Consider the following 26,524-nt stretch of genomic DNA (forward strand, 5'->3'; position numbering starts at 1 on the left):
TGCAAGTTTGATTTGTAATCTATGATGTGATTTGAGACAGGTATTACCATAAAAATTTTGAGCTATTTATTTTGTAAATAGCAAAATTTTGAAACAGTGATTTTTTTTTAAGTTTCAATTTTTTTTTGAAATCTCGAACTTCCATGACGAAATTCCCACAATTTCATAAAGAATACATTAGGTGTGTGTCTGTTTGTGCGGATGTCCATAAGGCCAAATGTCTGTACCAAATTTGACGAATGTGTGATCATTAAGCTCTGCTCAGAATGTTTGAGTCAAAATTTATGAGATGATTTCCAAATTCATAACAAGTGCTATTAAGATCTTTATTTTTGTTATTTTTTCGTATCAACCTTTAGAAACAGTATTTTTCGATAATTTTATAACGGATTGTTAGTTTTCAAAAAATTTCAATTTTGTTTTATCTTTAAATCGTGAAAGCGCATGGTAATTTCTTTAAATTTCATAAATATTGCGTTAAGTTCGCAGGTGTTTGTTTGGTCAGATGTCCACAAATTTATGATGTGCTTACACATTCCTTTACACTAACATTGAAACTTTGAGATTTCTCATTAATAGAAATATTTTGAAACAGTAATTTTTTATGAATGTTTGGAAAGGAGTGTTAGTTGTTTTTAATCCTAATAGTGCATATTAACTTTTCCCAATTTAATAGAGGAGACATTTAAGTTTGCAGTTGTTTATTTGTCCAAACCCACAAGCCCTAATGTCCATAAAAATCTGACGAATGTCTCGGGTGTCGCCGGCAACTTCTGGTCGGATCTTCGTCGGCTTCTGGGCGCTGCTTGGTCGGATTATGGACAAGACCGCTACTAAAGCCGACAAAAAGCGAAATGAAATGTGTGCTGTTTCAAAAGTAAATTACAACGAAAATTCAAAAACGAACGTTTTTAGGTAAAAAGGCAGAAAAGAAAACAGTTTTGAAAAAATAAACAAGAATGAGAAACGCACGCGTCGCATACGCAACGCTTCTTAAAGCCGACCAAGATCTGACAAAGATCTGACCAAGATCCGACCAGAAGCTGAACCCCTCTCAACTTCCGACCAAAAGTTGCCAGTGACATCCAAACGCTGTTTAACTTCTGACCTGAAGTCGACCAGGTTCCGAGCTGAAGCCGACGGTCCCTCAACTTCCGACCTGAAGCTGACTTAGATTCGACCAGAAGCCGAACCCCCTTCAACTTCCTACCAAAAGTTACAGTCCCGCACCCGAGGTGTGAACGATCGAAAAAAAACTGTTTCAAGAAAAGCTCAATAAATTTAAAACAGAAAAGAAATTAATTGTACTATGAAAATAATCATATCACAATAATTAGGAAAACCATTTTACAAAAAAAGTTCCCAGAAATTCGGAAATTAAAAAAAAATAATTCTCTCAATTTCGTAAAAAAAACCTTGAATTTTGCGCCTGTCTGTTTGTCCAGGTGTCCACAAACTGATTACGCACCTTATAATTGTATGCTTCAAACTTAAAGTTTTCGACCGAGTATAAAACTTTTACTGTTTCAAAAAAGCTCAACTTTTGAAACAGAAAAAAATCATCAATTATATTGTCATGCTTATACAACTTTACCAAAGAAAAAAGGAGTCAAGAAACAGTTTTCGGATTTACTGTTATAATTTATAAACGTTATCCACCAGTCGGTTTACGCCCCCTGTCGGGGGCTCAACCTCCTGGCTTCCGCTTGTTGTACCTTACAATTGAGTTTCTAATTTCAACATTTTTGAGTTTCCGAATTCACCAAAACTTGTGAAAGTTTTGCATACTATCAATTTTCTTCGCGGAATATTTGATTTCCCAAATTTTTATAAATTTCCAATACCGAAAAAATATTTTTATGTTCTGAAATCCGGAGTATGTGAACTCCCGGTTTTCTGAAGCTTCACATTTTGGATAACTAAATGTCCTGGTTTACTGAAATTCGAAATATTCGAATTTTGAAAAACAGTCGGCTTGCGCCCATCCGGGCTGAACCTCGCTAACAGGAGCCAGGTTTTGTCTTTTTACAGGGACTATTTTATACAGGTTTTGTCTTTTTTACAGGGACTATTTTTTCATGGTCTATTAGGAAATTTCGAATTTCGATATTTCGGTTATTCAGAATTTCCAGAATTCGGAAATCAAAAGTAAGGATATCCGGAAATTGGAAAAGTAAGACACTTGGAAGTTCAGAGATTAGTAAATTTTTAAAAATCAGATGTAGGAAAACATTAGTTTTGAAATCTAGAAAATTGTTTGAATCTGTTTGTCTCAAATATCGAAATTTGGTATATCAGATTTTAAAGAATTGAAAATTTTCGAAATTCATACTTACTAAATGCCGGGCTGGCCTGAGACGGTCCTGTCCGCAAAATGTATAGAATTTCGAAAAAGTTTAGAAAATCTAAAATTTGAGAACCTGAAAAATTGGAAATTCAGAAATTCAACTTTTCGAAAAACATTCTAGTCGAAGAAACTTTGAAAAATCAAAAATTTAGATTTGAGAATTCGAAAAATTAGAAACTCCGAGATTTGAAAACCTGAAAAGTTGGAAAATCTTGAACTTTGAAATTTTTTGGCAAATTCGGTGAATAAGATCTCAGAAATGTATATATTCCGAAGTTTGAAAATTATGGAATTAAGTTCGAAATTTTAAAAATTATTCTGAATTCTAAAAATTCGAGTGATCCAGAAAGGGCGCTGTTATTTTTCCTCGCATTCTCTTTCTTTGCTTTTTTTCCTTTTATTCACTTTCTCTTCCATCTTTCAGAATTTTTTCTCCATTTAAAGTCTTTAAAACCCATGCCAAAAGAATATTTCCACAAAATCCTTTCTCTCAGAAATAGCGTGGATAAGAAAAAAATTTAGGCGGTTAGACGGGAATGATGGGAATATTTCTTCAATATTTTTTTTTAATTTTGCACTGTAGAAATAGAAGAACGTCTCCAGAAGACATCAGAAACAAAATTTAGAAGTATAAAATACTCGGGCATCATCTCTCTGCTGCTTCGGGTCATCTGTGAAAATTTGAGAAATTTTGGTCCATTCTGGAATTCGATAGGGCAGGTGACCCTGGAACACCGGACACACACACACACATACACTCACACACAGAATTTGGTGATTGTTAATAGTAAAGATGAATAGGCACCACAACAAAATTTTCAAAATAGATTTTTCCCAGTTTTTATTGTTGGATTGTCTTCTCCTACTTTATAGAAGTCCATTCCCAAAATTTCAGCGAAAAATCTTCATTCAATCCCAAGTTACACACCATTTTGTACCTTTTACGGCGACAGTAGAAATTATATTTTATTTCAAAATCCAATTCCCCAGTTCATAATCTAGCAGAATCCATCGACAAATTTGGGGGCATCCCCCCTTCATCTAACACTTTTTGCCCATTTTGTCAGTCCGACTCCTATTTTTCGAAGTTTTTGAATCAAAATAATAAAAATATTGAAAAACTGATGGTTCCATTCGATTTATCGCAGTCGATTAAATAGGGACTAATTCTAACTTTAAAAATAATGAGTTTCTAACGCCCGGTACAAGACTTCAAAGATGGACTTCTGAAAAGGGAAGAAAAATTTGGTCGCCCCGCCCCCTTTCATTGCGGCGCCTATCCATGAAACTAAAAACATTAAGATTTTTTGAAAAAAAATTTGTTTCAAACATTTTGGAAAAGAAATACCTAACTTATAATTTTAGTTGGAGGATGTCATCCTTTGCTTTTTGAATAAACTTTGAACCAAATCTAGAATTCTTTTTTTGCTACTTTGGATTTTTAGGACAATGCCGATTCCTTTACTTATATTCAGAAATTTTCGATTTATGCTTTTTTCTGTTTCAAAAATTTTCAAAACCGATAACTAAAGCTTTTCAGACAGTTCATTCCAGAGCGTCCCATTTTCTTTCAGAAAACAGATTGATTTCTGGTCTTTCCCAATTTCTCGTGTGGTAGGATTAGCATCCAACTCTTTTGGTTCCGTTTTTTTCGGTTTTTGACACTCTGAAGTAATCTCTCTGTACATAAAAAGGTACATGAATACCCTGTCACGGACACCATATTGTTTTTTGAATTCTCTGTTTGCTTATTGTTTTGTTGTCAGGTAGGTCAAAGAAGCTCCAGGAGCGTTACTTCGTGTTTTTATTCTCAATTTTTCAGTTACGAGGATGAAGCAGAATACTACCTATTACTTGTTGATTAGAGATTTTCATCAAACTTTATTTTTAAAACAGAGAAAATTAACCGATTTCAAAATTTTTTCCGTGTGGCTATCGTATCTGTTTTGTATACATATAACTTAATCCAAAGCCGTTTCCGACCGATCAAATTTTGAAAGCTGTTTTAGTGATGTTCTCATTTTGAACCAGAACATTTTCTTTTTTCATTTTTGAAGATTATTCCTTTGTTTTCCAACATGTTTACCTCTTCTATAGCCTTTTTTTTAATCTCTTTCTTTAAAAAAATCACAGTTTCACAGTAAACCTTTAAAACTGAATGTGAAACTGCTAATACTTTTTATTCACAAAAGACATAAAAACACTTTCGACGGAAAATTAAAAAAAAAAAAATTTTTCGACGGAAAATTTGAAAAATTTTGACCTGAAAAAATGCGTTTGTATTTGAAAAATCGTCAGGAAAACAGCAATAAGTTTGACTCTGTCCAAAATAACCTTCATAAGACCTGTATTAGAAGGGTCGGTCCTTCTATTGTTCCAAGATACCTTCGGAAGGCCTTTTTATTACAGGCGCCCTTCTATCAGAGGGGCCCTTCTATTTTTCCGGCCAGTTTTTTTCCGAAATTTTGCATCGAAACACATTTCGAAGGGGGTCCGTTTTCACAAAGAGCACTTATATTACGGAGGTGGTTTTATTACAGGGGACCTTCTATTTTTCCAAGCCCCTCTCGGAAGGCCCGTCTATTAGAGGGCCCTTCTATTAAAGGGGCTCTTCTAATACTGGCTTTACGGTTTGCTTTCGCACCTACCTAATAGTAACTTTAAAGCTGTTTTTAGTGATATTCTCCTTCTGAAACAGTGAATTCTCTCTCAAAAAACATTCACAGTTTCACAGTAAGCCTATAAAGCTAAACGTGCATGGTTTATCATTCTGAAAAAGTTCCACAGGATAACGAAATATGTTGTTTTAATTAGTTTTCTTATTCATGAACAACAAAAAAATTGATGAAATTTGACCTGAAAACAGTGTGATAAAGTTTAGCCCTGTCCAAAATGAACGTCCTTAAACACTCTTATGCGAGATATCAAAAAGTGGTTAACTGATAAAATGATGCTGATACTATGATAAACATTTTGATATTTTACTACTTTTTGATACCTTTGGCAGGAAGCAAGATATATGGGCTTAACGTTTCCATCTACTACCTGATCAGTCTAATTTATGTGGCTAACAATAAACATGCCAAAGTAATTCAGTCTAATTTCCGTTCCCCCTTATTTCCCCTCTCAAAAGAAATATAATTTGCTAATTTGCTTTCCCTCCTAGAACATGATGCCTATTGTTGTGTTCTCCTTTCCTCACCTCATAAACCTTCCGAACCTATTACTTCACATAATTTCTTCCCCTCTTTTACAACCCGTGTCTTCTGAATATGATGATGACGTCTTCACATTTTCCACATATAATATTCTAAGAATACATAAATTAGATGACACTTTCGTTCCCCAACATACTTTTCCATATGTTGGTTTAGTTGTGCCGTCTACTGGTAAAATGTTTTCCCAATATTTTATGTCATTAAAGGTGGGGGGACAGGAGATTTTACGGGGGATTTTTGAGGCCAGAGTATGCATTCTACCGTAACAGTGTACAACGCTTAATGTCACTCTGCGTACAGCTGTCGTCCTCGCCTTTATGTATGCAATCGGGCTGCCGCTTTCTCATAGGCCCGCGTAGCTCAGTCGGTAGCGGCGCCGCGCCCTCAATCCTCGCCCCACAAGTTCAACTCCTCGAGGGGCATATCTAAGCGGAATTTCGAGAACATTATTTTTTTCATGTCCCTCCACCTTTAAATAATTTTTTTTTATCCGAAAACTACTGTAATGAAAAGAGGAACGAAACTGGGGACAAGTTGTTTTTCGAATTATTATATTAGTTTTAGTTTTGAAACAGTAAATTTTGAGAATATTCAGACCCTTTTTCTGACCCAGAATTTTGATCCAGAAATTTCAATTTCCCGATTTTTTCCAACAATTGTGAGATATACATTTTAAACGACCTTTTTTAGAGTTCTTAAAATCGCAGAAATTTTAGTTTTTATTTCCAGTTTTTTTCGAATTTCTGAGTTTTTATATCATTCTCTATCTCTAGAAATCCAGAAATTTCCCTTTGAAATTTCAAGAATTTTGAATTTTTCTTTTTTGCTTAAAAATGTCAACAAAATTTTTCAGTTTCAAAATTCCAATTAATTTCAAAACTAAAAAATTCCGAATTCCAAAAACTGAAAACTTTGCTGTTTCAAAATTATTTTTAAAACCTCAAAGAAAATTATTTGTATTAATTGAGTCCTTGTTTTTTAAATATCAGAAGATTTTTTAGAATTGTTTGCCGAATTTTCGAATTCTCAGGTAAACGATTCTGAACTAGATCTGACTTCATTCGGAATTAGATCTGTGTTCGTTCGTAAATAGAAGTGGCATGATCTAATACAGAATTTAGCTGATCTAATTCCGAACGAACACCGAATGAACTACGAACGAATTAGATCTAATTCCGAACAGACCAGCGGGATTTCGGAGCATCGTAGCGAGTGCTTTTCAAATTTTGTTTTCTTTTCAACGCCATTCACTTTATTTATAATAAAATTTATTTAAAAAAAAACAGAACAAGTATGAGAAAAAGAAAAACATTGATTAAAATGTAGAAATAGGAAATCGGAACGAAAATGAGGGGTGTGATACAAATGAATGAATGGGATCAGCAAAAAAGAAAACGATGATATCAGCGAGAATAATGGGAACTATGAGATAAGAAAAAGTGACAAAATTTATGAAGAAAAAAAATCTCAATTCGAATTCTTCCGCTCGTCCATATTTTCGATTTTGAAAATTCTCTTGTCATAGTTTCCGGTTGTAGATAAGATGGATATTCTTTATGAAATGAATGTTGATTTAACTGAAAAAAGAAGTTTTTGGCTTTGTGATGTCGATAATAAACTTACTTGAGCCATTTCAATATAATTTCCGTACTCAAATCTTTGCAAATCCAAATAAATTCATTAAAGCAGTTGTTTTACACAACAAATCCCAAATTTTTGAATCGTTTCAATCATCGGGTCATGACACATTTGGTGGAGAGACTGCAATTTCACGCGTGTTTCTTTGTCCACTAGACTTTCGAAAACTAACCTGCTCATGACAAGACACGGCTTCCAAAAGTAAGGCCTTCTCGACTTGTGTAAATTGAGCTGCAGGGTTTTTTCCGAATTTAAAATCTTCAAAATATTCGTATTTTTGTCAGTTCATAGAATTACTGTCTTCTATAGAAGTCGTATATATAAACTGAACTTTGAATATTCAGCTGTCCCTAAAAAAATTCACCTAAAATTTTGCAAAAACTTGCACAACACATTAAAATATGTTCCAGAAAATATAGTTTAAATAATTGAGCGAAAAAAAGGCAAAAGTTGAGAGAAATACCCATTTTCCTGACGAAAAAAAAATTAGGACAACAAAAAAAAACAAAAAAGTTCATCCGCGGCAGCTGAGTCATTGATGGCGCATTTCTCGTGGCAACTTCGGTATTAGATCTAGTCCAGATCTAATTCCGAATGAACTCAGATCTAATTCCGAATCGTTTACCTGAGTTAACGAGCTCCAGAATATCAGTATTTTCAAAATTAAAGACCTTTCTGCTTTTTTCAGTTTTCGGAATTTCACCGTTTCAGAATTTCTTCCATTTAAAATTTTCATCTTATTTTCAGTTTGAGGATGTACTTTGGTATTTCCGATAATTTCAAATTCAAGTAGTTTCAGTTTTTTCTTCAATTTTAGGAGTTTTGGAATTTTCAGATTTTTTTCAGAATTTTAGAATTATCACTTTTCTTCAGTTTTTTTTTTAATTTCATGAAAAACTTTTAAATATTTTTCTGTTTAAATTTTTGAAAATTTCTAATTTCTAATAACTGGAAAACTGAACTAAAATCACCATTTCAAAATTCCTTCTAAAAATGCAAAAAAAATATTTGTATTGATTAAACCCTGATATTACCATAGGATAACTATCACTCAAACAAAAAAAACCATAACACATGCCAAGTATTGCTCTTGACTCCACTAACTCCTCCGGTTCCCCTCACCCCCGTCTCTGCGTTTCTACCCCTCCACACTCTCTCGTTTCCGCGCAGGCGACCGATTTCTGTGAAACATGCTCTCACGCAATCATTTCTTTTGAGTATTAAGCCGAAAAACCAACTGTTTCTCTCTCTCTCTGTGGGGACCGCCCGGTTCCCCCATCATGCTTAACCGATTGCGTGAGAGTGTTCAGTAGCTCTCCCCGAGTGGCTCAACGGTCATTTCCTGAAGCATTCTTCTTTTCTCCTTCTCTTGACTTCTTTTTCTCACACATCTATTCATAAAATCTAGGGAGTCCCTTTGAAAAGAATGGAAGAAGACTTCTGGTCCAAGAAGGGACAGCGGGACTTTTCGAGAACTCTTTTGCTTCCTTCGGAATAGTTTATCGTCTATTTGCTACTATACGAAACTTCTGGAATTTTGGAATCAGTCCGGCTGGCGCGCCTTCGGCGCTTTTTCAAATCATTTCACTCAAAGTCATTGTGGAAGAATTGGGCACTAGGTTTTTCAAGCTCATAAAAATTGTGGAAGAATTAATTGAAAAATCAGCCTCAAATTTTCCTAAACATTTTGAAGTTTTAGTTTTTCCAAAAAGTAGCTGCATATTTTGAAGCCTTAGTATCACTCGAATATGAATTCTTATAACTTTGAAATTTCCTGAAACAGTAATTTTTAAAGAAAAAATTTGAAGAGTGATGTTCCATTTTTTCCTCGGTTTCAAAAATTTTATAACTAGTAAGATGTATATTTTTAACCAGTTTGCCAAAGAATCGGGTTAGAAAAAGCGTTTATGAACTAATCTTGATAATTTCAATACCAATCAAAATACTTCAAAAATCAATCAAATTACTCCATATTAATTTTTTTTTTCGATTAATTTTTTTTTCGGTTTTTTTTCAATTAATTTTTTTTCGGTTGAATTTTGTGTGTGAACGCTTGCTTCATTACTAAAAATATAATTCTCGGTATTTTGAATTTTTCTGAAACAGGAATTTAAAAAAATATTTTTTTTCCAAATTTTTTATTTCTGTTTCAAAAATTTCTGATTTCTTGTGTGAAAAATGACAGTCCTTTGTGTTCTTGTTAGTTTTCTTATTTCAAAACCTGATTTGATTTCCTGAATTTTTTTTCAAGAAATTTTGTAGAAACGTATTCAAAAATTATTTTCCTGATTTTGCTGTTTGTTGTTTTTTTAAGATGTCAATTTATCTATTTTATACAAACTTAAATTTTTTCTTTGAAAAACGCAATAGCTCCATTTATCAATTCAAGAAATGACTGGTTCAAAAGTTTTACTTTTTTTGTTTCGCATTTTTATACATAGTTATCGGCTTACAACATGGATTCGTTTATTTCCCTGTTAGGTCTTTTTTCCAATTTTACCGTTTCAAAAAAAGAGAAAATTTGTTTTGTTTTCGACTTTTTTCATCGGCACAGTTGCGGGCTATACAAGAGGACATGTATTTTGAATTATAAAAACTTTTTCCTTTTTCAAAAAGTATAGAGCTTTTTTCTTCGAAATCGCTAATTTTTCTCTATGAAAAATTCCTTTTCTTATTTTCTTATTACCTTCTCTTTTTATCCTCTTCATGTCTTTCCGATTTACCTTCTCTTTTTATCCTCTTCATGTCTTTCCGATTTTCCATCGTCATTGACAAAATTACCTGCTTTTAAATGTTTTCTCTTTTTTTTTGTTTAGATTTGCCGAAAAAATTTATTGGAATCGATTTATTGGAAAAATTCAGTGTTTGAAAAAAAACTCCGTTTCAAGTTTTGTAATCTCAAGTAACATAAATTGTAAAATGATTGGCCGATTTTAAGTTCAGGAAAACTCAAGTACAGTAACATACAACATTGATAAACTTTCCTTATGTACAATACAAGTGAATAAGATATTCAAAAACATATATTCAATTGATTATCAGCCATTTTGACCTATTTCAGGAGTTTGGAGCTCGGTTGTCAAGTGTGGAATCACTTTGAAAACTTTGGAATTCCTAGTTTTCAGATATTTCCAAATTTCCCAACGTTACCTGTTTTTCATATTTTCAGTACAAAAACAAATCGAAAAAGGTGTTTCTCAGAAACTTAAAAATATCTTTTAAACTTGGAATTTTCAAAAATTCTGTGAATGCAAATATTGTAATCTAGGCTTGTTTTATAACCTTCAATATTTTCAAAATGATAGGAAACTTGATAGCCAAGCTTCAGACTTCTGGAAATGGTCGGAAATCAACTGAGAAATACGTTAATGGTACTGGATCTCAGTTGAATGAATTTTCACAATAAAGTTGTCAACTACGAAAATGAAGCTTTATTTCTAAAAAAAAAAATTTAACTAACTTTCAAAAAAAAATTGTCATTTAAAATTTTGTTGAAGTCGATTACTATAATTTCTGATTGTGAGATAATGATTCAGTTCAAATCGTACCTTTTTTATAGCTTTCATAGCTCTAGATATCTTTAAAGTTAACAAATTCGAACTCATTAAAATTGATAAATCCAGAGAAGCTAGAATGTCTAGCTTCCTGCAAACCGTAAGATCACATTGTGTATAGTTTACTAATCCCTCCAGGCGCCACCACCAGCTGCTTCGATCACATACAAAAAATCATTTTTTCATTCTCTCTCACATGTCAGCCATTTTTTCATGTGTGTACCTATGTGCCACTTCACGCTTTTCCCCCTCTCTTGCCACGCTTTTTTTCCCTATGTATCCGATTTTTCCGCGCGGAAAATTCTCAAGAAGTTTTATTATAAGAGAGGAAATGAATTGACAAGAAGGTCAAGTAACTTTTTTTACTAACTTCTTTGCAACTGTTCTTCATTACAAACTGTTTGCTTTCTCTAGAAATCTCTTTGGAGAAACTAGATGTTCTCTCCTACCACTTCTTGTTGTTTTTGATCTACTTCCGAGAGTATCTCGAGTGTTAAGAAAGGTGTTACTACTTGTCCTACTATACTTTTTTCTTGATTCTCAAGAATCATAAAGATACATTCAAGGGAAGCTATGAAGTCATTCTGTGTTGTATCTACCCCAAGCTAGTAATATTCGAAAAGAGTGAAAAGTTAGGTGAGAAGATTTTGAAACCGCAATTTTTATCTGCATGATTTCGAGAGTTTCGAATTTCAATTTTGATCGGTTTACTAGGACCAGAAAATGAGCATTTCATAGTACGGTAAAATTTTGAAAAATGAGAACCTAGAAAAAACAAGAAAGCTAAAAAATTCAGAATAATAAGTTAATTTTAAAACAGCAAGTTTTAAAAGAGTATCTCTTCTCTAGATATTTATGTTTTTCAAGTTCTCAACTTTTTACTTTTTGATATATTCGAATTTATATAATTTATAGAAACTGGTAATTTTCAAATAGAATTTCAGTATTGGAAATTTTGAAAAAATTAATTTCTTGTTCTTGAGACGAAAAACAGTAAAAATTTGAGAAAAAAATTTTAGCGGTAAAAAAATCACCAACATTTTTGACTACCGTAGGCGGCAACCTTTGGTATTTTTCTCAGCTCCGCTTTTTATGATAAATTTTCTCGAATGATCAAAAATCTTTAAGCGGTTTTAGCGTTATTTTTATTTTGAAACAGTAAATTTTTGAAACAGTAATTCCTTCGTATTTTCAAATTTTATCGCGCACATATTATTTTTGTGGCATCGATTGTTGCTCCTGCTTGAAGCAGTGATTTTTTTCAACTAACAAAAATATTGGAATTTAGAAAACAAAATATTGACGAAATGGAAATCGAATTTTTTTCGTAATCAGGAAACTCTTTTAGTTGATTTGAAAAAGCCTACCACATGTTTAATGATCAATATTTTTCAATGTACTCAAATTTATAGAACTCATCTGAAACAGTGATTTTTTTGTGTTTTTTAAATATGCTTGGAAATTCTCGTTCATTTATTTTATATTGAAAATCGGTTTTGAAAGAAAGGTCCTAGCAGACAATAACTAACTGAATGGTAAATTAACCAATTTTGAAGCATTAATTTTCTATTTCAAATTTTTTTGGTTGCATGTCTCCTGCTAATTTAATCTTTTTCAATTCTGAGAAATAGATACCACAAACGAAACGAATGATCTCAAAATTTTGAGAGGCTTCTATTTTTTTTTTAAACAGTTGAAAATTTCTGTTGAAAACATGGATTCGAATATTACGTTTCTGTTTAATGAAATTTCGATTCATAAAAGTTTTTTTTCCGGATTTTCATTCAGATCAAGAATTCCCACTACTCTGCACGATGTTTCTCCCAGTTTTTATTCATCAGAAATTCTGGAAAACCTAGAATATTCAAGATTTTATAATTTTTTCGAAATTTCAAGAAATATCGAAAAATAAAAAAACAGGTTTTAAGAAAGGATGTTATGAAAATTGAAAAATTCAAAATTACAAAAATTCAAATATCCAGGGTTATTAGAAAATTCTGACTTTTTCATAAATCCAAAAGTAGACAAAACCAAGAAAATCCTAAAAATCATCGAGTTTAGAGTTTTAGAATTTCAAAAGTTTTAGAAAGAAAATGAAACTCAACTATTGACGGCAATTTTGAATAATCCCTAAATACTGAGATTCGATTGCCACACCGATCAACATTTTTTAATGCCGCCCATTTTATATAATTAATACGAAAGTGCGATTTTTGAATTTTTTTTTGAAAATCTGCGTTTACTTATTATATGTTGAAATTCGGTTTCCCAAAAATGTCGAATCTAAACATAATATAACTAATAACAGAAAATAACTAATTCAATCGGAAATGAACCAATTTTGAAGCAGCACATTTCCATTTCAATTTTTTTTAAACGTTTTGTGACATGCATGACACCCTGCTAATCTAACATCATTTACAATTTTAAATGTTTAGTGACTTCTATAATTTATGAAACAGTTAAAAATATTTCTAGGGGAATCATGGATTTGAATTTTGAATTCTATTTCTCTGCAATTATGATTCAGAAAACTTTTCTCCCGCTTTTTCACCTCTAGATTAAGAATCCCTAATACTCTGAATGTTGTTTCATCTCTTCTTCTTCTTCTTTTCCCTCCCCATTCGCTTTTTGTGTCCTCTCGATAAAAGTGTGAAAAGGGGTGTCCATCCTTACAAATTTATTTGATTTGCTCTTTTCGATCCGATAACAGTCTATCAATTTCCGCTTTCTTTTCCTTCCCTCATCTACTCCAAGTGTCTTTGTCCATTTTTTAGAATCCATCCAGTCTCTATATTTATTTTTTGTTTCATTTTTCCTTCCCAATTTTTTTTCCACGGAAGGCAAAAATGAGTCATTTGTATATTCAAAAAGGAAGGACACAACCTGAAAATTCTGTTCCTAAATGCAAAATCAAAATGTGTTCGTAGTCAAACATTCGCCCTCCTTTCCACCCCTCCTATTCCATTCCATGTTTGTACATACACGCATTTTCACCATGCCTCCCTCTCTGTCTGCATCTCTCCAATCAACACACTCTCTCTTCCGCTTTGGTGGGAGCCACCTTTCCATGCATTTTAATCCGGAGGGCCCAATCCACATAAAATTGGCATTTTGCAAAAAATGAGATTTTTTCATGTTTCAAGAATTTTCGAATATCGAAAAATATTTCTTATAGTTTTTCTTTGAAACCGAAAAAAAATTCTGAAAATTGATAATATTCACCCAGAAAATTTAAATTTACAGGAGATTAAATTGTTCATTGGAATTTGGTTTCAAATGATTTTTGATATCTCTAATAGCAGCTGATAACACAAGTAACACAAGTTTTTTTTTGGAACCGAAAAAAAAATTGTTGGTCAGTTTCAACATTTCCAATCTGTCATTTCAGATTTGCAGATTTAATTCAAAATTTGTTTTCCTCTCCTTCACTAGTCAACATCCCCTACAAAAACATTTCACCTGCACAAATCTTGGAGTCAAAATTTTCTCATTTCCTCTCTACACCTCTATGTACATATTGCGAATCATTACCCCCTTCTTTCAATAATAATAATAATAATCAAATCACCACCGAATGAACACACACACATAAATTTGATTTTCCTCTTCTACTCCTTCTTCTTCTACTCCATAATTCAGTGTTGCGTTGTCTACATTGAAAGTGAACACCCTCCCAAAACCGAAAGTGACGGCTTAGCCCTTTCCCCTTCGAAGGGGATCAACAGGTGCCCCCTTTCTGGGTCTTTAGTCTTTGCTAGTTTGTATTTATGTGGTAAAAAGAGAAAACAAAAAAAAAGAAACTTGAATTTTTTCGAAAAAAAAAGAAAAAGAAGGACCACCCACACAATAATAAATCCCATTATCCCCTCATCATATTTTCCCCCAATCCAATCAAAAAATGTGCAGCAAAAAAAGTTTCGGCTCTTTTCATGTACATATTCCCAAGTTTCTTCTTCTTCTCCTTTTTTTCTTTCTCTTTGTTATTTCCCTTTTTCTTCTATTGCCTAGGTTACGCCTGGAGCTCGCGGAGCTCTAGATTTCTTTTTTTTTCGCAATTCGGATTTCCTGTTTTCCTCCAAAAATGAGAACGTTTTTTATTCTTTTATTCTTTTCAGGTGAATATGAAAAGTAGCGTCGAATGATTTCACTGGCGAAAATTCTCATTCGACTCTTTTTTATTGTGGTGAGTTGCATTTTTTGTTTTTTCGAAACAATTGTTATAGACATGGAAGAACTGAAATTTAAAGGGGGACTCCGACCAAAATTTTTTATTGCATTAAAATGTTCGAAAAGTCTATTTTCCCAATATTATAGCGAAAAAATTCGAAAAAATCCTAAATCCCCGAAAAATGGCGTTAAAAGCGAAATTTGTTATAAAAAGTTGAGGGACGAGGATTTGAATTCCCGCGCAGTGAGAAACCTAGGTCACGGCGCCTGATTAGGAAAATACATATTTTTGAAATATTTTAAGGCAATAAAAATTTTTAGTCGGAGCCCCCCTTTGAAAATTTTTTGATTTTAAACACATATTTTGAAACAGAGATTTTTAGAATCATTTTTGTTTTCAGAAGTTTCTCGGATTGACCATTTTCGGGAAAAAAACAATTTAAAGTAAATAGTTTGATTACGCTGTAGAAAGTAACCGCCTACTAGTGTTGAAAAAAGTTAACCCCAAAATTTAGGGGCTTTCTAAAACAGTGATTTTTTTTGAAAATTGAAATTTGCTGTTTCAGATTTTTAAAAAATTTTGAGTGAATGTTTCTTCTTCAATGGCCCAATTTATTTCGTTAATTATATTATTCTGGCACACAAAAATCGGAGCTGTGGGAGAGAAACGCCTGGAACCAAAAGTCCCACAACGATAACTGCCGTAACCTAAAGTTTTTTTTTATTTTCCGAATTGATTTTCTCGTTTTTCACTGTTTTTTACAGATTTTTGACATCGAAAAATTGGTTGAAAACGCACGATAATCGAGATGATGAATCCTTAACATACTTTTTTAGGTTGCGGTAGTTGTCATTTTTTTGTCATTTCTTTGTTTATTTTTTTCATCAGAATAGTAATAATTTGAATTCATATTTCGAATATGTTCACAAGATTAAAATAGTACCGTAGCGTTAAAAATAAATTAACACCAGATTTAGGGTTTTTTTTCTGAAACAGTGTTTTTCTGTATACTTAAATTTGCTGTTTCAAATTTTTATGACCTTTTGAGGGAATTTATTTTTCTTGTTTTCTCGTTAAATATATTATTCTGCTACAAATAAGATGGTTTCTGTGCAAGAAAAACGCAGTTGGCCTTGGTCGACGGTTCCACCACGACAACTACAGTAACCTAAATAACCTTTTATTTCCAGGATTTATTTTCTCGTTTTTCACTGCTCTCCGTCAAGTTTTGATATTGAAAATTTGATTGAAAACGCACGAAAAAATCCGGAACGTAGGCATATTGTTAGGTTACGGTAGTTTTCGTGGCGGGACCTTCGGCCACGGCCACCCGCGTTTCTCTTCCACACCTCCGATTTTTTGTACCAGATTAATAATAATTTTAATTCATATTTCGAATATGTTCACACGATGAAAATACCGTAAAAACTCTATTAGATAGCCACCCCTAATTGAATGCCAGCCTCTAATATAGTGCCACTGCGGATTTGATATCACTGTGATAAAAGTTAAAGAATAACACAAAGTATCATTTTCTGGTTTTCTAGTTTTTTAAAGCTTAAAAGAGGTACTGTATTTGTAAAAAATGTGTCAGGACACGGTGAATAATTCGCGAAAAGCGCACAGCTGGTGACTGATGACGAGTTTCTCGTGTATCGACAAAAGAACCGAAATTTAAAAATTTCAAATGGACTCAATTTGATCGTGAACCGACCTATTGAGGGATTGGAGACTCTAGACATCACTTTTTACCCTCAATTCTTCCCCTTCTAGGTCATTCCACGCCAATCCACGCCAAAAGTTTCCCGCCATAAATAACACGCCGAATAAACAAGCAAACTATTTTGGAAAAAATGAAAATTTTCACACAGATCTACAGTAATCTGACTAATCTGGCTGCTTCAAAACCCTTCTCTTCCGTCAATTTTGAGAAAATATACGATCAGTGGTATTTTGATAGTTCCCCAAAAACCTTGAAAAATTGATTTTTCAGTTGATTTTCTTAAAAATGTTTCTCCTCGTTCATTTCTCAACCAAGTCTGACGTTTTCAAGCTCATTTTGTGTGTTTTCCTCGCCTTTATAATTGTTACTCATTTTGAAATCAAAATTTTTGACCTAGAATTTGTAAATGCCGAAAAAGCTAATTTTCCACTGTATCGAGAAAAGCGCCAAGAAATCAGAAAAAAAAATCAAATTTCGCAAATTATTCACCGTGCAGGAGAATATCAAATTCCGAAAGTTTCTAAAAAATAAGTAGAAAAATCAAGAAAACCTCGGAACTCATTTTATGAAAGAATTGAAAATCGAGCACTTTTTTGATAAGTTTCAGTAGAAACTAGCTCCGAACAATAAAGTGCCAGCCTCTAATTGAATGCCACCCCCTAATACAATGCCACCCCAGACCACCTCCGAACAATACAGTGCCATGGCTATCTAATAGAGTTTTTACTATAGCTCCGTAGTGACCAAAAAGAGTTAACCCTAAATTTAGCTTTTTTTCTGAAACAGTGTTTTTTTTTGAAAAAGGAAATTTGCTGTTTCAGTTTTTTTCAACTTTTAAGTGAATGTAGTTTTTTCGTTAAATATTTTGTTCTGGTCAACAAATCAGAGATGTGGAAGAGAACCACTGGGGGATTTGGTTTTTTAGAATCCATCCCCCCAACGGCAACTACCGTAAATAAATATTTTTATTTTCCCAGTTGATCTTTTTTGTCGAGTTTTGATACTGAAAAAAATTGACTTGAAACGCGCGAAAATCGATATAAAAAATTCTGAAACAGTTTTCTAGGTTACTATAGTTGTCGTTGTGGGAACCTCGGCCAGTTTTTGTATCAGCAAAATAATAGTTGAAGAAAATATTTTGAATGTATTAGATCATAGTGTTCAAAAAATACCGTAGTGTTCAAGAAAGTTAACCCTAAATTTAGGGGTTTTCTGAAACAGTGATTTTTTTGAAAATTGAAATTTGCTGTTTCAAATTTTTAAAACTTTTTGATTTAATGTAATTTTAATAGTGTTAATTCGTTTGCCCCTTTCTTAGAGTTTTGTCATATAGGGTAAAAATTGGAGCTGTGAAAGAGAAACGCATCTGAACAAAGGTCCCACAGTGAAAACTACCGTAACCTGAAAATATTTTATTTCCGAATTTTTATTCCGTTTTTTACTTCAATTTTTTCGAGTTTTGATACTGAAAAAAATGACTTGAAACACGCAAAAATCGAGAGAAAAAATTCTGAAAAAATTTTCTAGGTTACTGTAGTTGTCGTTGTGGGATCTTCGGCCACGACCACCGGCGTTTCCCTCCAACAGTTCGGATTATTTTTTGTGCCAGAATAATAATAATTTAAAGTCAATATTTTTGAAAACGATATCATATTGCTTTAAAAAACCAACCGCAAACTTATAGTTTTTTCTTGAAACAGTTTTCTTTTGCAGACTTAAATTTACTGTTTCTAATTTTTTGGACTTTTAGCAGGGCTGGGCGAGCAATCGGCTTTCGTGGGAAACGAAATGCAAAACACACGCATTTCGCGAAAAAAGTGGGCGGAGCCTCGGCACACACAAAGTATAGTGTACGGCGGAACCCGGGAAGTGTCGGCCGCTGCAAAGAATGACTACCCGGCGGCGCGTAGTGGAAAAATAAATAAAATTTCGAATTCCTAGACACGGGAATAACAAACCAATCTTCCTAGTTATTTATTCATCAGGAAATCGTCTCTTGTTTTGTTTTTTTAACACTTCTTGAAAATATTTCGCTATTCTAGGCGGAGGAAAACTTACGAAAAATATGAATTTTGAAACAGATATATTTTATTCGCTTCCCACAAAAAATTACCGTATACTTTGAGCTCAATTATTTCGATTCCTGGGAAAGATTTTAAAAATTGATCAACTGCAAAGTTATTGAAGATATTATGATAAGCAATTTATCAGTTTGCAAGTTTTTGGAATCTTTCACAGGAATCGAGATAACTGAACTCAAAGTTAACAGTTCTTATGTGCTCAATAAGATGGCATTCTGTTTTTGCAGTTCGCTCTTCTGAGCGGAGCACACTCAGAATTCGAAGCCGACGTGCGTTGGTCGTGTTCCGAAGACGTCGTTTCCGTATTCGTCCGAACCTCACAACCATTCGAAGGCATCGTTCAGACGGCTGGATCATCTTCTGAAGCATGTCGTGTTCAAGGATTCGGAACCAATGTGGCAGTTCTGAAATTGAATTTGAAATCAGAAGAATGCGGAATCAAATATGACTTTGGTACAAAAACGCACTCGGTGGTTGTTGATGTTCATTCCCATCCGGTTCTAATTGTCGAAGGAGACAAATCCGTGAACGTCACGTGTAGGGAGTTGGTCAACGGTACACAACACTATTCCAGTCAAATGTGAGTCTAGAAAATTGAAATATGGGGCCAGAATATACCAATACTGATTAACCGACCAATATTTTTTCTTTAAATACAATTATGTGAATAATTATTTTTGAAACAGTAATTTTTTTTGACAAAACTCAAGATTGATTAAAAAATCAAAAGTTTTCCTTTCTTTAAAGAATTTAAAGCCCCTAATTTTTATAAAAATCCAAATTAGCTCTAGGAAACTGAAAATCCAGGCAGCCAGACATGAGAGAAAGACCAATGTTAGACCAATATATGGACCTATTTATTGGCATACCAATAATTTTGAAGTACGATAATAAGAATACTTTTTTCTGTAACTGTAATTTTTGTTTTTAGCAAATTTCTAGATGTATCGAATTTTCAAAATTTTAGGAACCCACCAACACCGGATTACGAGCTGCGAGTCTTATCTAGCCGACTTCCAGTGGATACTGTCAAATACTCACAACCGTATACTTTGCAGGTAACATCAGAATTTTCCAGATTGCATACATTACCAGTTATCATATTTTGATTTCTTGGAAGTTGAAAATAGTTAAATTTGAAGCCCTTGCTCTGAAAAGTTCAAATTATACTAATTAGACAAATACCGTATTAGTTCAAATAGACGCCGACTCTAAACATGCACTTTGAGCTTAATTGTTTGGGTTCCTATGGGAGATATAAAAAATTGGGAGGTAAATGAGTTCAAAGTAAATCACTTTAAGTGATAGGGTAGTTCTTATAGAGCAAATACTCTGAAACTGATATTTTCAGACAACTTGAAAAGTTCTGGACTAGTTTATAAGGATTTCGAAGTCGAAAATGTTTCTTTCGAATCAAAATTTTTTTGTCTGGGTACTGTAGGATTTTTGTACAACTACTGCTACCAATAAACGAATTACATTTAAAAATTGGACACTTCTAAAAATCTAAATTTGAAACAGAAAACTTTTTTCCAGATCCGCCCATTCCCCAACCCATCTCACAACGCCTATTCCTTCTTTGTCGGTCAATGTACTGCCCAACCAGTCGGTGGAAATGTCACAGTGCAGCTGACAGATCCAGTGGGATGTGCACTTTTTAAATCCATTATGGGACACTTTGCCCGTCGAGAGTCTGTTGAAGAAGCTGAAATTCCATCAATGTTCCGGTTTCCAAATGCAAAACAACTCAAAGTTTCATGTATCGTGACGGATTGTGATGGAAAGTGTGAAGCGAGAACATGCGATTCTGATGCATCTGCGTCGTCACTCCTGGAGAGAACAGCGGCTAGTACAGAATCTGAAGAATTTCAGAAAGTTTCTGTAATTGTTAATTTGGAAGAAGGGAGGGAGAAAGTGGAAGATCTAATGTTGCTTAACGATCAGGAGGTAGAGAGGGTGCGTCAGAGAGACGCAGAGACTCCGCCCCCAAATCTGATTGTGCAGAAGAATCGAGATGAAGTTGTGCAAAGTCAGTGTATCTCAGAGAACGAGTTCAATTTATTGTATTATTTGTGTATATTTTTGGCGGGTAAGGAATTTTTTGAATCCTGAAAAATCATGCCCAATTTTTCAGTGTGCTCTATTCTCGGCTTCACTATGAATATCGTTCTGGCCTTGATTCTCAAAAGACGATCCAAAAAATCAAGTGATAAACGAAAGCCGATTCCTGTTGAGCAACTTCAGATTCCCAAATCTACAGTGGCCCCGCCAGATTTTTGGATACATGAGGATGCTAAAGGTATTATTAATACTACCAGCCTGTTTGCCGCGCTTCTGGCGCTTCAAACAGCTGGCTGGTGCGCCTCCGGCGCGGTTCGACCTACTTTTCAATTCTTTTTTTTTTCAGATTCCCCAGAACCAGAGCCCAGCTATTATATCCCGAGACGAGACTCTTTCTCGTCGTATGCTTCGGTAAATTTGAATAAGTTCCAAAAATTAAGGTAATATGAATTTCCAGAAACCAAACCGTAGGATCATTCCGGTAGCATCAGAATACGGTATTCCAGCGTCCCGACGATCAGACGCGTCTTCGTCCGAGGATAGAAGTAGTAATGAGATTTATAGGTAAGGGATTTAGAAATGACCAATAACTAAATTTCTAGAGATTAATACATTTTTAATGAAAATTTTGAAACAGAGATTTTCGGAAAGCTTTTGTAGAAATCAATTTTGAAAAGTTCAGTTTACCGTTTCAAAAATTATCGGATTGCCTCTAAATGGTTTTGTTTTGCTGAGTGAATACTTATAAAAACTGTACTTTCTCTATTAGAATGTCACCCCTATACTTGCTTCATAAGATTTTTTATTTATTTCGGTTTTTGGAAGAGAACAGTTCGGAGTTTGGTTCGCAAATAAGAGTGTAACTACATTTCTAGAGCATTTGAAATTTTAATTGAGAACACTGAAACAGGGATTTTTTAAAAATTTGTAGAAAATCAAAAGTTTAGTTTACTGTTTCAAAATTTATCAAACTTCCTCGAAGTGTTTTTTATAGGATGTTATCGAATTTGGGTTCATAACAGGGCTATTTTTCATGGATTTTCGATCCAATGTAGGCCGATTTAAAGTCCCAATCAATAAATGTTGACCACTTCCAGAAGTCTTGAGCTCGGTTGTTCAGTTCTCGACCAGTTCGAAAATTTCTGAGGGTGTAAAACAGACCTAGACTTGCTTTCACAGAACAATTTGAAAATTCCTGGGTTTTCAGCTATTTGCCGATTTCTGAAAGAAAACCTTTTTAGTTCTTTTCGTTCTGAAAACGTTAAAACAGGTGTCTTTCTGAAATCAACAGATACCTGAAAACCTAGGAATTTTCTAAAAACTCTGTAAATGCACAATTTATCATCTATAGAGTGCGCTTTAATTACGGACACATAAATTGCGGGCTTGATATGATGCATACTTTGCGCACTAATTCAGTTTTTTTAAATACTTTTCTCATTCCTCTACTCACAATCAGTGCTAATATTCCTGCCAAATTATATGACATAACTTTCCGTCTGGAGTGAATAGTGGCTCATTTTCCAACCCTTGTTTCCGTCCTCAATTCAAGGTAACCGAAAATTTGATATACAAAACCAGTCAGTGTGGACCGCATGTTAGTGGATCGTATTGTCGAATAAGTTTTTCATATTCACACTGACATGGACTACCATTTGAAACTTCAGATACCATAGCTCTAGCCGTGAAAAACAGGATTTCCAAAAATTCAGACGAGAGGCATAAAAATCTAGCTGATACAGTTCATGAAACACAAGGAACTTGCAAAAAATTCTGTGAATGCAAAGTTTTCAATCTAAGTATGCTTTACGCCCTCTAAAATTTTCAAAGTGATCGGAAACTTCACAGCCGAACTTCAGACTCCTGAAAATGATCAAAATCACTAAAATCAACAGAATAGTACAATGTAGTAAATCTTATTGACCGGTACTGTACGGCCTTCTTTCGGCCAAAAAATCCATGAAAAGTAGCTGTTCTGTCCATCCTATTCCGGTTTAAGCAATAAAAAACTTTTTGAGGAATTTCGATAATTCGTGCAACGGTAAACTTTCTAAAGAATTTCTGAAAATCACTGCTTCAATATTTCTTCGAAATCTATTCTAATCCACAAATGTAGTTCGTTTAAACGAGTAACAAAATTTAAATCTTCCTTAAATATAAAGCGCTAGGCGCGTCTGTCCGTCCTCGTGTCAGTCTGTCAACTTTTGAAAAACTTGAAAAAGTAACATAAATTTACGTGAACCTTTAAGAATAATTGAGGAGAGGAGCCACAAATCAGTAAAAAACTAGATTGATTCGCGCCGAAGACCAGCTTGCTGGTAACAAATATATTTTTGAAAACTTCCCATTCCAGACGCCCCAACCAAATTGCAATGGCCCGTCCCGAAGCTCGTCACAGCAATTCCACATTTATGACGCATTCGACGACAATGGAAAGCGATATTGATAGCCAAGCATCGAATCAGGCAACATCTTATCATTAACAAGCCCTTAAAATCCTACACAAATTTTTCTGTTACCGGTAAACTCGTCTCTTCATTTTAAAAAATTTCTTTTCCTGTTCTTCTTCAGCAATTCGATCTGACTTTTCTTTTTTTTAAAATTTAATCTTTGACACTTTTCTTTGTTTGTATAAATAAACACATTTCGTCATTTTTATTTTTCGTATATTATATGTCAAAATATTTTGGTCTTTCAAAAGTTCTCATTTCGTTTCCATGGCAGCTGCAAACCAACACACGCCGTGAGAGAGAAAGCACTACACCGGATGATTAGAGTTTTCGGCCATTTCCTCTCCGCTTTAGCCCCTTTTCGTTTGGTTGTGATTCTGTTTTTGTGTGTTTCTCATTTGATATATAGAAGATTACACTTTTTGTTTACGATTCATCTATTTTCCGTCAACTCAGAATAATTATTTTCAGATGAACCGCCCTCTTGATAATATTCAACACAGACCAGACAGGTTCGATGCAACAACAGAAAATCGAGCAATGTTTGCTAGTTCTAGCGTGCCAAGAACTCAAATGATAAGACCAAGGGATCAAATGATTTGGACGACTGGGAACCATCCAGATAGTACGGTAACCAGGACAACCATAAACAGATCTACGTATCAAGGAGGCACTGGTGACAGATTCCAAGCTTCAAGACCAAAAGATGCAATTGATCGTCCTACTGAAGGTCTAGACTCAACCACCATCAACAGATCCACGTATCAAGGAGGCACTGGTGACAGATTCCAAGCTTCAAGACCAAAAGATGCAATTGATCGTCCTACTGAAGGTCTAGACTCCACCACCATCAACAGATCCACGTACCAAGGAGGCACTGGTGACAGATTCCAAGCTTCAAGACCAAAAGATGCAATTGATCGTCCTACTGAAGGTCTAGACTCCACCACCATCAACAGATCTACGTATCAAGGAGGCACTGGTGACAGATTCCAAGCTTCGAGACCAAAAGATGCAATTGATCGTCCTACTGAAGGACTAGACTCCACCACCATCAACAGATCTACGTATCAAGGAGGCACTGGTGACAGATTCCAAGCTTCAAGACCAAAAGATGCAATTGATCGTCCTACTGAAGGTCTAGACTCCACCACCATCAACAGATCTACGTATCAAGGAGGCACTGGTGACAGATTCCAAGCTTCAAGACCGAAAGATGCAATTGATCGTCCTACTGAAGGTCTCGACTCAACCACCATCAACAGATCCACGTATCAAGGAGGCACTGGTGACAGATTCCAAGCTTCAAGACCAAAAGATGCAATTGATCGTCCTACTGAAGGTCTAGACTCCACCACCATCAACAGATCCACGTATCAAGGAGGCACTGGTGACAGATTCCAAGCTTCAAGACCAAAAGATGCAATTGATCGTCCTACTGAAGGTCTAGACTCCACCACCATCAACAGATCTACGTATCAAGGAGGCACTGGTGACAGATTCCAAGCTTCAAGACCAAAAGATGCAATTGATCGTCCTACTGAAGGTCTAGACTCCACCACCATCAACAGATCCACGTATCAAGGAGGCACTGGTGACAGATTCCAAGCTTCAAGACCAAAAGATGCAATTGATCGTCCTACTGAAGGTCTAGACTCCACCACCATCAACAGATCTACGTATCAAGGAGGCACTGGTGACAGATTCCAAGCAACAAGACCAAAAGATGCAATTGATCGTCCTACTGAAGGTCTAGACTCCACCACCATCAACAGATCTACGTATCAAGGAGGCACTGGTGACAGATTCCAAGCTTCAAGACCAAAAGATGCAATTGATCGTCCTACTGAAGGACTAGACTCCACCACCATCAACAGATCTACGTATCAAGGAGGCACTGGTGCAGATTCCAAGTTTCAAGACCAAAAGATGAAATTGATCGTCCTACTGAAGGTCTAGACTCCACCACCATCAACAGATCTACGTATCAAGGAGGCACTGGTGACAGATTCCAAGCAACAAGACCAAAAGATGCAATTGATCGTCCTACTGAAGGTCTAGACTCCACCACCATCAACAGATCTACGTATCAAGGAGGCACTGGTGACAGATTCCAAGCTTCAAGACCAAAAGATGCAATTGATCGTCCTACTGAAGGTCTAGACTCCACCACCATCAACAGATCTACGTATCAAGGAGGCACTGGTGACAGATTCCAAGCTTCAAGACCAAAAGATGCAATTGATCGTCCTACTGAAGGTCTAGACTCCACCACCATCAACAGATCCACGTATCAAGGAGGCACTGGTGACAGATTCCAAGCTTCAAGACCAAAAGATGCAATTGATCGTCCTACTGAAGGTCTAGACTCCACCACCATCAACAGATCTACGTATCAAGGAGGCACTGGTGACAGATTCCAAGCTTCAAGACCAAAAGATGCAATTGATCGTCCTACTGAAGGTCTAGACTCCACCACCATCAACAGATCTACGTATCAAGGAGGCACTGGTGACAGATTCCAAGCTTCAAGACCAAAAGATGCAATTGATCGTCCTACTGAAGGTCTAGACTCCACCACCATCAACAGATCTACGTATCAAGGAGGCACTGGTGACAGATTCCAAGCTTCAAGACCAAAAGATGCAATTGATCGTCCTACTGAAGGTCTAGACTCCACCACCATCAACAGATCCACGTATCAAGGAGGCACTGGTGACAGATTCCAAGCTTCAAGACCAAAAGATGCAATTGATCGTCCTACTGAAGGTCTAGACTCCACCACCATCAACAGACCTACGTATCAAGGAGGCACTGGTGACAGATTCCAAGCTTCAAGACCAAAAGATGCAATTGATCGTCCTACTGAAGGACTAGACTCCACCACCATCAACAGATCTACGTATCAAGGAGGCACTGGTGACAGATTCCAAGCAACAAGACCAAAAGATGCAATTGATCGTCCTACTGAAGGTCTAGACTCCACCACCATCAACAGATCTACGTATCAAGGAGGCACTGGTGACAGATTCCAAGCAACAAGACCGAAAGATGCAATTGATCGTCCTACTGAAGGTCTAGACTCCACCACCATCAACAGATCCACGTATCAAGGAGGCACTGGTGACAGATTCCAAGCTTCAAGACCAAAAGATGCAATTGATCGTCCTACTGAAGGTCTAGACTCCACCACCATCAACAGATCTACGTATCAAGGAGGCACTGGTGACAGATTCCAAGCAACAAGACCGAAAGATGCAATTGATCGTCCTACTGAAGGA

General features: G+C 35.0%; 2 protein-coding genes across 2 annotated transcripts; both read left to right on the plus strand.

The window, feature by feature from the left end:
• Nucleotides 1–14,898: 14,898 nt before the first annotated feature.
• On the plus strand, nt 14,899–23,276 carry CBG10707 (the record flags this gene model as incomplete). Its single annotated transcript, XM_045236106.1, has 8 exons — nt 14,899–14,943; nt 18,960–19,312; nt 19,700–19,790; nt 20,269–20,821; nt 20,867–21,031; nt 21,140–21,204; nt 21,251–21,357; nt 23,147–23,276. The coding sequence occupies 8 exons, from the start codon at nt 14,899–14,901 to the stop codon at nt 23,274–23,276; spliced, it is 1,509 nt and encodes a 502-aa protein (XP_045094338.1).
• A 438-nt stretch (nt 23,277–23,714) lies between these two features.
• On the plus strand, nt 23,715–25,202 carry CBG10706 (the record flags this gene model as incomplete). The annotated part of the gene is made up of 1 exon (XM_045236108.1): nt 23,715–25,202. One exon carries the CDS (start codon nt 23,715–23,717, stop codon nt 25,200–25,202), a length of 1,488 nt encoding a protein of 495 aa, XP_045100859.1.
• Between the last annotated feature and the right edge of the window lie 1,322 nt (nt 25,203–26,524).

This window comes from Caenorhabditis briggsae (assembly GCF_000004555.2).
Source record: "Caenorhabditis briggsae complete genome, chrIV, whole genome shotgun sequence".
In the NCBI taxonomy this organism is placed as follows: domain Eukaryota; kingdom Metazoa; phylum Nematoda; class Chromadorea; order Rhabditida; family Rhabditidae; genus Caenorhabditis; species Caenorhabditis briggsae.